This window comes from Rhea pennata, chromosome 8 (genome assembly GCF_028389875.1).
Source record: "Rhea pennata isolate bPtePen1 chromosome 8, bPtePen1.pri, whole genome shotgun sequence".
In the NCBI taxonomy this organism is placed as follows: Eukaryota; Metazoa; Chordata; class Aves; order Rheiformes; family Rheidae; genus Rhea; species Rhea pennata.
Window position 1 is genome coordinate 28835946 of NC_084670.1, and position 14519 is coordinate 28850464.

Consider the following 14519-nt stretch of genomic DNA (forward strand, 5'->3'; position numbering starts at 1 on the left):
CTGGCGTGCCCAGCTCTGCACAACACGCTCTGACCCACGACCAGCTCCCTGGGCAACACTCAAAGGCAGACACGAACCCCACAGGGAACCTGCCCGGACTGACGAGGGGCCGTTTTCTTGCTAATCGCCAACAATTTTGTCTTTTGAAACACACCGGTCATTTCCAGCCCACAACGCCCAACCCAGAAACACACATTTAGGGAATCTGTTTGCTATCTCATTGCCCAGCAGCAGGTCTCCCCCAGTGAATTTGTCCCTTCCACTTCCATGCACTTCCCTCATCCTGTTGCATCCCGCTTGCCCCATAAGCACCTCCGCTGAACATGGCACAACAGTCGTCTTGGGAAGCAAGGAAAAAGGAGGCAGCACCATGATGCTGGCCAGGGCAGACAAAACACAGGGCTAAGGACACATGGAAACAGGTGGTTTCCTGCTGGTCATGCAGCCACAGTAACTTGGTGGAAGGACATCCAGGGAGCCCCTCCAACTACCTGACCCAAGGCAGGATCAGCTCTATGCTGTTACTCCTGCAGATGTTTGTCTCCATCAGATCCGTGCTAGGGGTCTCCACAGCATCCTCCCACCTCTCTTCCAGGCCTTCCCCGTCCTCACTAGAACTGGGAGGATTCCCCCACAGTTTCATCAAAATCTCCCTTCCTGCAACAGAAATACATGGGCCTGGAGATCAGTTCATACTTTCCTCTTTTTAGTAGCCTTCTACATATTTTAAGACTGTTCTCCCATCATCTTTTCTTGAGCTTAAGCAATTCTTCTTTCTTCCTATACTGTGGCTCCTGAAGCTCCTCTTACTGCTCTTTTTCTGCTCTGGACTCTTTTCCACTTGGTTCATTTCTTTCCTGACATGCAGTGTGCACAAATGGAGCCCACCTGGAGCCCCCCTCTGCAGCTGAGTACAGTGGAAGGACACTTCACAAACGACACAAAACTACAGGAGATGCTAGGGGGTGAAAAACATCTGCCGCTACTCATAAAGCTGCAGCTTTTTGCATGGAGCAGGAGAGTTGGTTCAAGGCCAGGGAAGCAGATTTGCAAAGGGCACTGAGCCACAGAGCTCCAGAGTAGGCTCCTTATGCCAAGTTCATCCCCCTTCATACAGACAGCAGGTTGACATCAGCGGTTCCCGCAATTCCCTCCCTACAGGGCATCACGTAGAAACACAGAGGTGCTTGAGCTGTGAGTTGGGGAAAGACACGTTTTCTCTGTTGGGCCAGAGGAGCGAGAACAACCGCTTCCCATGGCGAGTCCAGATCCCTGGCTGGGAACCACTGGTGTCAACAAGATGGATCCGCCTCGTCAGACGTCTGTGGCTGGACCTCATGCAGCACATCCCACGGAGGACGGGCTCCCCAATGGCAGGACTACTTGGCCAATAACCGGTCACACACACAGCAGAACAGCACCATTCAGAGGAAGGGTTACCACCAAAACAGGTCATTAGCAAGCCACATGGGGTTCTTCATTCTTCTCCAGTCCCCTCATTTTCCTAAGGGGCATGCCGCAGAAAACACAGTGGGGGGGAGGGAAAGAAAATTACAGTTCTCTTCCAAAAAACAGTCTTTGTTTGTTTGATCATTTTTTTAAATGATCAAGTAACTTGTGAATACATTTTCTGATGATTCCCACATCCTCCCAGCTGGAGAACGGTTCATGAACAGACTCCAAATTCTGTAAATGAGCTTGTTAGTCATAAGTCTTCAAACAGGCTTGATAAACAACTTTCAGCCTGCAGGATATTCATCAACCATTCTGTCTGCCCAGTCTCCCGACGCTAATTTATTATTTACAATGAGAGATCCCTCTCCTAAATCACAGGTGATTGTTTCTTTTCACTGATTAACTGATTTTTTTTTTTTTTAAGAGAAACAATGAAAACCAAATCACAAACGAGCAATGCGTAGTGAGCACATATTCCTGAGCAATTTTCCTAGGTTCCACAAGACACATCAGCAGTTGTCCAAATGAAAAAAAACTGTAAGCAGAGATCTTTTTGGCCAAACCTGTAGGACCGGAAAATAGCCAAGACGACGACTATGATCAGACCAAGTCTGCCACTGAACACCCCAGGGAACTTCCAGCTGATCAGAACAAGCTACTTCTTGCATCCTTTGGATTTGTAGAGAACTCAAACATCTCAAGATGTTCAGAAGACCCAAGTCTGCATTCAGAAAGCTGCCACTGAAAATCGCAGTGTGAATCACCCTTGGGTTGGAACAAACACAATTCCCCCACAGGGCACGGGACAAGCTTAGATATACCTGAGCAGCAGGTACCCTACAGGAAAAAACTCGCTGTGAACTGCTTCATTTACTTCTGCTTTTTCTTAATGGAAGGGGATCTCCTTAATGCTAATCAGTTAATTAACGCAGAAGGTGGGCGATTCCAGAGATGGAGGCAGATGAAATAACAATTAGCTGGGGGCAACAGAGACAGCAGAGTACCTTCCCGAATCGTTATTAATGCCAAACTCTTACACACCATATCACCAGTAGATTCCTAAGCCTCTTACTAATGAGTCGGGATTATTACCGCAATTATATGGGTAGGGAAACAGAGGCACAGAGAAGTGACGTGACTTGGCCAGGTAATCGCAGCAAGGCAGTGGTATAGCAGAAAAGACCGCAGGGCTCTGTGGCCAAGGCACTGAGGCTTTTTAGGGCAACAGAAGACGGGTGGGTCATCCTGCTGGGCCAACTCTGCTGACTTTCAGAGGAAGAAGAAAACAACAACGAAAAAGCCCACTTTCTCAATTCAGGTTCAGCCTTTCCTGAGCAGGCTGCTCCCCGCACTGGCAGAGGCCACATGCTACAACCTCAGCTCTGTGATACCCCCTACACAGCCTGGCAAACACATGGAGCAGAGAAATCCGCTCCCCAGCGTGCAGCTCTTCTGCGTGCACACGAAATCTGGATCTGTGTTTCCACTCCCTGCTCTGGCTCCTCGCTCCTGATCCGCAGAGAGGTGCCAACTTCTGCCAGCTTTGGGGGTGAAGGAAGCAGGACACGGACTTTGGCTCTGGCTCTGTTTTGAATGCTTTTTCTTGCTCGCTGCAAAATCAGCAACACATTTGTGTTGCTATAGACTCAGAATGCCTATGGACTGGACACGGCTGTGCCTCCAGCTCATGTTTGGAAACAGCCTTCCCAAAGCCAAATCAGAGCAAATACAAGCAGGACAGAGACAAAGTTTTCACCAACTTTCCCTATCATCATCATCATGGGAATCGTTTGTCCCAAGCAGGAACTTGGCACCGGATTTATAAACCCCCAGTCTATGCCTTTCATTCAGAAAGAAATGAGACTCCCCCATGGGCTGTGTGGATGCAGAATGATAACAGGTATAAAGTGTTACCAGCGTTTCCAGCCACAAGGAGTAAGAGTGCTATAAAACTCTGAGGGAAACCATGCCAGATTTCATGGTGACAGGAATCCCCTGAAGTACCACCAAGCAAGGGCAACCCTTTCTGTAATACTCACCCCCAAGCATTAACATTTTCTTTTCACCATTATGGCTTAGGCATCTTTCCCTATTTAAGTCCAGTCTGTTCCTATATAGCCCCAACTCCATTAAGCTGACACTTAGAATGGCTCTTTGATCACTACAAGCATGATTTTCCGAGCGGGGATCATATTAGCCATACTTCCAAAAAAGCAGAAAACTCCCAGGAGCGTTGGGCAGGTCTTCGTGCCTTAGCTGGCACACCAGCTATGGCTCAGCTCAACTCACCAGCCATTAATGCAGCAACCACCAACACAATGAAAACAAGAGTACCCAACCTAGGTACCATGGGTGCCCAACCTAGACAGGCCCAGCATTCACACTGGCTACAAAACAGGGTTAGAAGCAACTTGGACACAGCCTTCTTCATCCTCCCACCCTGCTCCCAGGCACCTAAGCATTTTTTTTTTTAATCTCCCCATGTTGCTCCCAGGGAGTGCTGTTCCCCCTGAGATGTTCATGCTATTTTTTCTCTCCAAATCTGTACATTCAGCATCTGCTGCTGGCAATTTTGTCTGCCTCCAGATGCACCTGGCCAGGGAGAAGTTTGGTGTTACTTTGGTCAAGGACAACTTCATGTGCTGGAGGACTCAGAGCAGGAAGCAATGCCTCCAGGCTCCTAGTGAATTCCAGCTCTTGGTGCAAAGGCAGCTTTGCTGCCTAAACAGCTCATCAAGACCCAAGGAGGGTCCTAGCCAGATACCGAGCGACTCTTTGGATGTTTGCCCTGCCCAGCAGTCTCACTGACTGGCTGGAGTTTCTCCTGTAGGAAAATTTCTCAAGCCAGAAATGGGGAAAATAGGAATTGGATGTTGCAGTAGGACGTAGTGACTTTTTAACAGCACAGCTGGCTCCCCTCATCTCTCTTCTAGCCTTCCTGGACAGGCTTCCAGGAACATAAGGCACCAAGAGGTCCCAGGCTGCCACTCCAATGTAAATGTTCACTTAATATGGGCACGACAAATCCAGACTGTCTGGAACAGTGTTTTAATCACTGGTTTAACCTTTCCTTGGCCTCTGGAGGTGACAGAGGAGCCCAGAAAGCCATCTAGGCTGAAATGGATGCTCACTGTCATGCTCATTAGGCCTCTCCCACCAGCTTTGGTAGGATGCAGATCCCAGGCTTTTCATTGCCAGAGGTGGCCTTCAGCCCTAAACTTCAGCACTGCTGCTCAGTTCTCTTCTCAGCTAGCATCCTTTGGACATCAATTTCAAGAAAATTTTCTCTAGAAAAAGACTCTGTTGTACTCCCAGCAGACCCATAGTGCATCTCTGCCAAGCTCCTCTCCTCAGCTCACAGCATCTTCCAGGAATAACGCAGGCAAGGAAACAGTAGGTTACGTACATAGCATACATTTGCAAATTGACGTATGAATGACAAATGTGAGCAGGACCAGCAAACAGAGGTCTAAAAGCTACAGGACAGCACTGGAGAACCTTCAAACCCCTGGCTGTAAAAGCGCTCAAATTACACCATAGGCTGACAAAGCACAAATCCCTGCAGAACTGAGCCATGTAGCTGGTTGGCACTGGTGTCTAAGCATGTGTGACTTTTTACTGACACAATTCCCATTATAGATGTACATATTCAAAGGGGCTTTTCTCCTTGGTGACTCTCCATTGGTTACTAAGAGGCTGAATTTATGCTGCATCTTCCCCTCAGGTGCAGACACTGCTAGCGTCTATCTCCACACTCCACAGTCCTGCCACAAAATCTGCCGGGATTTCACATCGCTGAGACATCTGCTTCCCCACCAGAGTAGGCTGGACCCAGCCAGTGGGTTTAGAAACTACTTCCCATGTATGGCAACCATGCAACAGGCTTTTCCTGGGGGAACCAGACTGAAAACCTGCGCTCTGTGCTCTACTGCCCAAGCACAGCTTGCAACCTCTTGTGTCATGAGCTGCAATGACAGTCCAAACAGAAAGTCAGGTCAGAGCCTTGGGTAACTACAGTTACACGTGTACCTTTGTGGTCACGTACGATAGAGAGATGTGCTGCCGCAGGCAGCGTCTCTGCAGCATAGGCTGGTTCGTGGAAGAAGGCTCAGCCTCCCCCTCCCCTGCTCCCATCCTTTTCAACACCCAGTTTGTCCTCGAGTGCTGGCAGAGAGCAGCGGTGAATCAATCACCTCCTTTTGCTGCAGTTGTCATGGTTTTCACTGGCAACACCAGTTCTTCTAGCCAAGCTGTGACGATCTTCATTTCGCATCTCCATAATCCATCCCAGGATCCAAGCCTCATTTAGGAAAGGCAAGAAGGGTGGGGAACCAGAAACGCAGTGATTCATCCTCCCCAGAAAGAGAGGCCCAAGTCTGGAATATTGTGACACTCGGTAAATACTCGTGATGTACTTCATTATGCAACAGGGGCCCAGCAGGAGCACAGCTCCCTCAGGGCTACTTAATATGGGTTTCAAAAATGATTAAACGTATCAGAAAACTTGCAATCAGGAGTAAACACCTATAGTCTGATCAAGCCATTCTGGCGATGCGAAGAGCTACGGGAGCAAACTCAAAGTTGCTGGTGGGGGCAGGAAAGCGGGGAAAATCCTTGAAGGAATTATGACTCTAATTCTGCATCTGTCTTGTCAGTGCATTCAAATTTAGAGTTCAGCTCCTCCTTTTAGCCCCTCCTGGTTATATTCTGTCCCTGCTCTTTCTTTCCAGGCATCATATATTTCTTTGCCGAAAGGTGAAAGTATCATGGCCCTGAATACAGGCAGCAAAACTGTTTCACGCCTCTAACAGAAATATTCCACTGCTTGAAGAAAAAAAAAAAAAAAAAAAAAAAAAAAAAAGTATTTGCATGACTCAAGGCTGCTGGTCAAGTCTTTAAATGCTAATACTCATCAATTGGCATACACATAGGCAGCCTCTTGAATTGCATGCAATGATTCTTGTGAGCAAAGGTTGCACAAATTAGCCCTGAGATAATATTTTCCCATGCGATCACTGTTTTATCCATCATCAAAAAGACGGAAAATAGACTCCTAGTAGTGGAAACCTGGTGCAGATGACAGAAAGCTGATGTTCATTAAAAGTGTTCTAGCAGTTTAGACCAAACCTTTAAGCTTTATGAGAGATTTCAAAATCTAATTTTCATAGAAATGTTTTCATTATATTAAGGAGGAGGGCAAAAAAAAAAAAGTAAAAGTCTTCAGCAGAATCTTTTTCAAATTAAAAAGTTGGAAGTTCTGTGCGGATAGACTGAAAACACAAATACCATCAGCAAATTATGAGACCATGAGAACCAGGAAGCAAAACTGATTATGATCAAAAAAGTGAAACTCGCAAACAAATAGAAGTCTAGTTTCGCCCGTCGAAAGGAGGGCTGCATGGCCAGCACTCAGAAATTGAGTCAGCTCCCGTCTTCAAATTCACAACTTTTTTTTTCCTTTTTCAATAATAGGAAGTTGCCCTTCTTTCTGCGTTTTGCCATCTTGAGACTCAAAGTTTGTGCCCGAGTCGCATTCCCATCATCTGTCTTTATCCAGAAGATCCAGAAGTTTATGTGAAAAGCCCAAATATTTTCTACTTCAAAACATAGGATTCAGGGACATAACAGAGAGAAAAAAAAAACAAACGGCATAAGATACTTGATAAGATACTTGATAGAATAATCATGTAGCAGCTAGCCTAGGAGTCAGATTAAAAAGATATACCTAACCAACATAAACAGAAAGAAGTTTCAACTTCTTTTTCTTGTTAGTTATCTAGTCCCTTTTATTCAACATTTGTTCTCACAAAAAAACCCCACCATTCCTGCAGGTATTCTCTAGGAATATGTTGTAGTACTAGGATGAGTAAAGATTACTCATGCAAGAAAAAGAAAGCTGCTGTGTTTATCAACCAGCTAGCTGAAATAAGTGCCTTAAAAATACATTACTCTGACCCTCAGGTTTTCCACATCAGTTGCGAGAGGAGAAGGACTTGGTTCCGAAACGCCTGCCCTGGCAGCACCTCGGAAGGATGCTCCCGGCTGCCTGCAGGCGCGAGGCACCGGTCGGTTTGCCTTGCTTACCCGGTGTGTAACCCACGGGCATAAACAGCCAAGACCTTCCTGCAGACTCTCTGCTTGCCCATCAGCTACACACGCAAGAAGGGAATAAAATACGAGATGCTTCTAGATTTAATTAAGCCACACTCCCAAAGTGCTTTTCCCCCCTGCTTTCATTCTTTGGCCGTTCCAAATCTACCAAAAGAGCCATTTAGTAATTCAAGATAAAGTGAACATTTGCAAAGGAGACGCCAGCAGTCCCCAACATCAGAGAAACCTTGGAGAAACCTTTCAGGTTTTCCTCTTGCGCTCACCATCCACGCGACTGTCTCTAAACTGCTCTCGCTATTTCAGAGCGGTGGCAGAGCAGCCCACCAGGCTTCCTCACCTCTTTTCAAGAAGCCAAACGTTTGGGTTTTTTTCTGGGGGGTATCGCACCACTGCAGGCAGCCTCAGGTGCTCAGCAAAACAGGAGGAACAACCCACAGTGAGACTCGTGGCTCCCTGAGCTGAAAGTTGCCTCCACGCAGCAGTGGCAAAAAACCATCTCCAGGTCACTGTCCTTCCTGAATTTATCTTGTCCCTTTTGAAACCATTTCTATTTCTGGCCTCCGCAGTGTCCTGCGGCAACAAGATCGTCACCAAATGATGCGCTGGATAAGGAAAAGCCCTTCCTCGTGCTCTCGCTTGCTGCCCGAGAGGAGCGGGTTGAAGCCAGAACAGATGCTTTGCCTGAACCAGCTTGAACAGAGGGAAAAAAAACTCTCTTTTTCCTGGCTGACCCAAATCCCTGCTTCCCCGGGAATAAGCAGCAATGACGAGAGGTCACGATGTGTCCACCAACATGGAACAAGTCCCAGGGAGCTCCAGAGCACCTGGGCCCCAGCTTTAACCACGAACCAGCCCTGACAGCCCAACCTAACCTGCCTGTCCAGGAGAGAAATGCAGCCTGCAAACTGCTGCCTCTTTTATACAGAAAAGGTACCAAAGGATGGTAATAATTCCAATAAGCACGACTCATATGCATACTAAATCCAAATGGGTTTATTCATTCCTCACAACAGAAGTCCAACCATAGTAATTTTTCTTTGGCCGCTCACACTTTCTCTGCAACATTTTATGAGCCATCACAGTAACCCTCAAAAAAACGAAACAACAAAAACAGAGGTCAAAAATGTCAACTTAAAAAAAAAGGACTAATAATTTTCCATCTCTAGATTTGGAGAATTAATCCCACTCAGAACCATGAGCTCTGGGAACAGATACGCCACCGATAGGTTTCTGCTACCACCAAAGGCACTTGAGCAACGGGAGAGGATTGCCTCTGGTGGGAAGGTCGGGGGGTCCCTGCGGCTGTGCGGAGACCTGCATTTTCACCCTGGCTTTAGCACGAGCCAGTGAAAACCCTGCTACCAAAGCAAATGTTTGCTGTATGTTATCAGATGGTTTTGCATTGAAGAGGAACTCAGCTTGCAAAGTCCTTCTGACTAAGTGGCAGAGGCTGGGAAGCCTGCTGTAAATTGTATCCGCTTTTAGAATACGGTTTCAGAGCTACAATTTGAGTTGAATTCAGTGAGAGTGACAGGTTCTCAGCACCACTGAAAAATCAGTCCCTTAACACCCTGACAGTTCTCTCAGAAAATATTACAATCGTAGCTACTCCCAGGGCTGTTGGTTTTTCTTTTTAATAGAAGGAACATTTTCCCTTGAACCTCTTTCAAATGAATTAATGGTAACACATTTCTTTCAATGTGAAATGCCCCTATAAAATGTTTTGTCATTTCTGTGTCAAAGTTTTCCTGCAATTTTGCATTATACAAATAGCTCCCAATACTCTGGCTTTTTGCTTCAATTTGGGGGCAGAAATCGGTGACAGGCTAGCTGACTTTCCTCCAGGTTGGAGGAACATTTTCAGTATTCTTGAGGCATTCCACAATTTCTCCAGACGGCTCCTACCTTCCCTCCCTCAGTAACATGGAGAATAACCAAGCCCTGTGTTAGCTTTTTCCACTGAATCAGCTCTCATTTCTCACTGAAAAAAGCTCATACTTATGTAGCACTGCTTAGCTCCAGCACAGCCTTTTCCTGCATGGATCGCGAAACACCTTACAAAACACAGGCAATAGGTGGGGAAACTGAGGCTTGAGGACAAACGAGATCTGCTAAACACATCACTGAAAGAGTCCGAAAGCCCAGATGACAGCTATACCATTAAACCAGGGAGAATTTATCCCCAGCATTTATTTTTTGCTTACTTTAGAATACTTTTAAAACTTTCTAATTCACTGCAGCAGCATTAAAACTTTTACAGCAATCAGAGAACATCTGATTCATTTTAAGCTGTCGTGTGGTCCCTGCTCAGTGATACCGGCTGAGAAACACACTCGTGAACCAAGATTTCAGTCCGTTCCATGCTCAAAGAGTAAGGTGGGCATCAGGAAAATACATTCCCTCTTTTCCAGGCTGACCAAGGTGGATTTGGCCAGTACTGGAACGCTCAGCGACTGGCAAGGGGCAGTATCAGGAATAAAGCAGGTCCAAATAAAATATACATATATATACACACATATAGATACATATATGTGTGTGGGTGTATATATATGATAAATGAAATTGGAAAGGAAGGGGGGGAAAAATAAAGTCATTCAAATATCTTGTTGGTAGCACCTCGGGGGCTCTTCTGCCACAGTGCCAAGAGGCAAAACCCGGGCACGCGGCGATCGCAGCCTTCTTGCCTAAAATATACAGTTTTAAGGGCAGAAATCGCAGTTTCTCAGGGTGCTGGGAAATTTTTTAAATATATATATATATTATATATTAAAATATATTTATATATATTTATACACACGCACACACATATATATATAAAAAGCTGTTTCCAATGTTTCCAAAGAGCGGCCGATGCCCGGGGCCCGCTCGGCGCCGGGCACCCACGGGAGCCGCGCCGCGGGGCTGCGCCTTCCCCGACGGAGCAGGAGAAGCTCCTCTTTGGAGCGACTCTCCCTTTCCAGCCGGGCTTCGCTTTCCAGGTGTGGGAGCCCGAAACGGCGAGGAGCCACCGCGGAGAAGGAGGCGCCGAGGGGGGCCCGGCCGGCGCCCCCCGACCCCGGGGCACCCGCTGCCGCCGCCGCCCAGAAGCGAGCGAGCTCTCGCCGCCGCCGCCGCCGGCCCGGAGGGAAACCCGACCCTATCGGGCGAAATCTCCCCTCCGCCGGGCTCCCAATTTTTATTCACCGGCTCCTTCGGGCCCGCTTGACATTTGCAGCGACTCTCCCAGAAGCGGCGGCGTGGCTGCCAGCGAAGGGCGGAAAACAAAAAGCAAACGAAAAATCGCGATTTTCGTTTGCTTTTCGTTTTTCCACCTTCCGCTGGCAGCCACGCCGCTCCCGTGACAGCCCCCCAGCCCGGAGGCGGCTCGCTGAAGCCCCTCCAAAGCAAACCCGCGCTCTCAGCCGCGGCCTGCGGCTGCCGCGGGAGCGCGTTTGTGTAGCGCCTGCAGCCAGCCCTCACCCGCAACGAAATCGCACCCAGTCCTTACGGCCGAAGATGTTTCTACCGAAAGAAGACGGGGGATGAGGGGAATCGGCGTGCGAGACGGGGGAGGGAGGCTCCTCACCCTCCTCCTCGCGGCTCGTCCCTTTCCACAGCGCTGCGCTTGGGAAAGGACAAGCGGCGCTTGCAAAATCCCGCGCAAGCCTGCGCTGTTCCTCGCTGCCTTCCAGCCCCGGCGCTAATCGACTCAGGCTGCCTTTCTACAGGTACTCGGGCTCCCAGTCCACGGCCCCGTAGCACAAGCTGTTCAGAGGCAGGTCTGCGCCCTGCCCGCCCCCCGGCCTGCAGCCGCGCTCGCCCCCTCGGGCTGCCTGCGGGCGCCGAGCCGCGGCGCTCCGGGCGGCTCCTCGGCCCGCCAGGCTGGGGGGCTAGAGGCGGACGGGGGGGGGTCCTCGGCACCAGCCGGGCCCCCCGAGCGGCTCCCCGGCTCCCCGCGCCGGTCGCGGCTCCGACGGGCCGGCGGCTCGGCCCGCCTTGCTCAGCCCCCCGCGGCAGGCGGTGGGGAAAGGGCGCTCCGGCTGCGGGCCCGATCCTGCCCGGCTTCTCTCCTCCGGGCGCCCCCGATCCCGGCTCCTTCGGCGGAGCATCCCCGTGCGGGAACCGCCGCCCGCGGGGCACGGGACGGGGGCGCTTCCCCCACCTTTCCCGGGCACTCGGCTACGGGCAAACGGGTGTTTTCGCGTGCCCGGGCCGGGTGCCGGCACTGCCGACGGCGCGGGCGACCCGGGCCCCGGCACCGGCACCGGCTCCCGCTGCCCCGTCCGTGCCCGGCGGCGCGCGTGGAGCCGCCCCTCGCCCCCGGCGATGCGTGTTTTTTTTTTTTTCTTTTTTTCTTTTGTTTTTTGTGTGTGTGGGGGGGAAGTCCCCGCACTTACTGTCTTGCTGCGGGGTGTCGCTGCCGCTGGTCAGCCCGGGGGACTCCAACAAGCTCCGGCCGGGCTCGCCGCCGCCCTCGTCCGCCTGCGCGGCCACCATGTCGCCCGCCTCCTCCAGGTCCAGCAGGTGACTCACGGAGAAGTTCTTCTTGGCTTGTAAATTGTCCAGGCCGGCGGGGCCGTCGAGGCGGGCGGGCAGCAGGGCCTGCCTCTCCATGGCGTGGGCATAGCTGGACGCCATGGTGCCGAGCGGGGCTTTTCTGCCCTCGCCCCCCCCCCCCGGCGCCCACCGCCCCCCGCTCCCCCCCCCAGCCGCCGGCCCTTCGAGGGGGAAGCGTGAGGCCCGAGGGGGTGGGGGGGGAACGGGACCCGACGGCGGCGGGGCGGCAGGAAGGAAAACCCAAAGGAGAGCGGGCAGGGCCGGGCTTAAAGCATGCCGGAGGGGAGAGGCGGCGCGGCCGGCTCGGGGCGGCGGCGGCGGCGCGGGGCGCACGGGGAGCTGCCGCCGGCCGGGAGGCGCACGGTGGCTGTGGGGCCGCCGGGGCGGGTGCGCCCCGTCCCTCCGCCTCCCCTGCCGGCGGCTCCCCTCCCTCCGCCCCCCTGCACTGCCCTCCCCTCCCCTCCGCCCCGCACTTCAAACGGCGGGGGCGGCTCCGCGCCGGGCACCCGGGGCGGGCCGGGCCGGGCCGGGCCGGGGGAGGGGGGGAGCCCGCGGGGCCCCGCCGGGACGTGGCACCGGCGCGCCGCGGCGATCCCCCCCCCGCCCCCCGTCCCCCGGCCGCCCCGGGCCGGCGGCCCGCAGCGCCCGGCCCCGCCGGGCTCGTTAGCTCCCCGGGGAGGGAGCGGGGGTGCGCGGCGGCTCCCCAGCGCCGAGGAAAGCTGCGTCCCCCGGGCCGTACACGTGCCCGGAGCAGGCTTCACACGGCCCCAGAGAGGGGGAAATAGCAAAAAGGAGAAATACAAAAGAAAACGCGACAAAGAGAAACAGAAGGGAAAAGCGAACAGGGGAGAGAAAGTGAAGAGGGGAAAAATAACGAAAGGAGAAAAGAAGTGCAACAGAGAACTACAACAGAAAAGACAGTGAAAGGAGTGTGAGCAAAAGCAAAATAGCAGAAGGGAAAGAGAAGAAAGACTAAAAAGAGAAACAGCAGAGAACAGAAACAGGCCGGAGGAGGGGGCAGAGGACACACTCAGCTCCCCAGGCCAGCACGCAAGGCAATCCCAGGGCCCAGCAGCTTGGCCTGGCTTGGCTGGCACATGTGGCCAGGGACAGGCAGGGGTGCACAGAGACACCCCAGGGCCCGCGCTGGCTGCATGGGGCACCCTGGACACAGCCCCGCCGCGTGCGGTCCCGCCAGGTCAGGAAAGGCCCGTGCGTCCCGGTGGCTGGAGCCTGGGCTCCGAGCTGCCACAGCCAGCCCAGAATTTCCATCCCCCCTGATCTGGGGAAAGAACATTTGATGCCATCAAAGGGCTCCAGATTGAAAACAGATGTGCTTCCCCAAGCCTCTCCATGCATTTAATTAAGGCACAGGCATGGAGGAGACATTTTCATCATTAGTTTGCTTTCAGCCCCCTGCCCCAGTCCTGGTTTACCCTTTGCAGTCTCAAAGACCCAAACGAGCTTGCCAGGGCTGTGGGGCTCTGCTGCCCTGTGTGTGTGTGTGGGAGGGGGGGGAACAACACCGAGCCAGTCCGTCTGGGGCTGAGGTGGGAACAGCAGGGGCAGGCTGTAGGGTGAGGCTGTGTGCGTACAGAAGTGTGTGGGTGTATGTACACCTAAAACACTGTGTGCATCTATGCGTGCAAGAGCACGCGCGTGCCTCGCTGCACACTGGTATGCCCCTTTCTCCGTACGCCTGTGTCTGAGGGAACACACGTGCGTGATGTCTTCCGGCACGCGCCCGCGTGGGGGATAGTGAAGGAGCTGTCTCTCCATGCGGGCACGCTGGGCCGCATCTGGCTGGCTGTGGTGTGCCTCTGCTCAGGTCCCAGCACGCCCAGGAGAGCAAGGGTCTCCAGATTCAGGTGCAGCAGGGTGTGTGCACGCACATGTTCCCTTGCTTTGAAGAATAGTTATCTGCACACGTTCCTGGGAGCTGCTCAGCCCTTTTCCTTAGGCTCTGCCTTTCCCTGGGATTTGGCTGCCTTCCTTCTTGATGAACCTAGTTTTACCCAGTCTTTCTCTTCTCTACTCTCCTTCAAATGGATGCCACAACTGACCCGGCTTTCATGACTGGGAGCTAGGGAGTACCAGGCATACACATCTCCTTTCCACCAGGGAAGAGAAGAGAGGAGTCTCCTCTTATAGTCCCAGACAAGCCTCTGCCATCGGGAGTGACAGCAGAAACCCCAGGATACAGAACAAGGATGCCAAGAAGAAACCTCTGCTTCTTTTCCCAACACCAGCTCCCCATGAGTTCAAAGTATGTCGGGGCAGTCATTCCCCTGAATTTTGGTCAAGGTCCAGGCCTCAGAGGACCAGCTAGAGGGCTTGCAGTGAACCCTTTCCAGACAACCAGCAGCAGGCAGCCTGCCCCCCAAGGCTGAGAGATCGCAAACGGAGTCACTGAAAAG

General features: G+C 52.1%; 1 protein-coding gene across 2 annotated transcripts in view; it reads right to left on the minus strand.

Moving 5' to 3' along the window:
• The window catches only part of PRRX1 (paired related homeobox 1), a 42689-nt gene extending 30246 nt beyond the window's left edge, over window positions 1–12443 (minus strand). For both annotated transcript variants that reach the window (XM_062581285.1, XM_062581286.1), the window contains exon 1: window positions 11943–12443. In XM_062581285.1, coding sequence (XP_062437269.1) covers window positions 11943–12183 — 241 coding nt within the window. In that variant the 5' untranslated portion in view covers window positions 12184–12443. The remainder of the gene's footprint in view (window positions 1–11942) is intronic.
• Between the last annotated feature and the right edge of the window lie 2076 nt (window positions 12444–14519).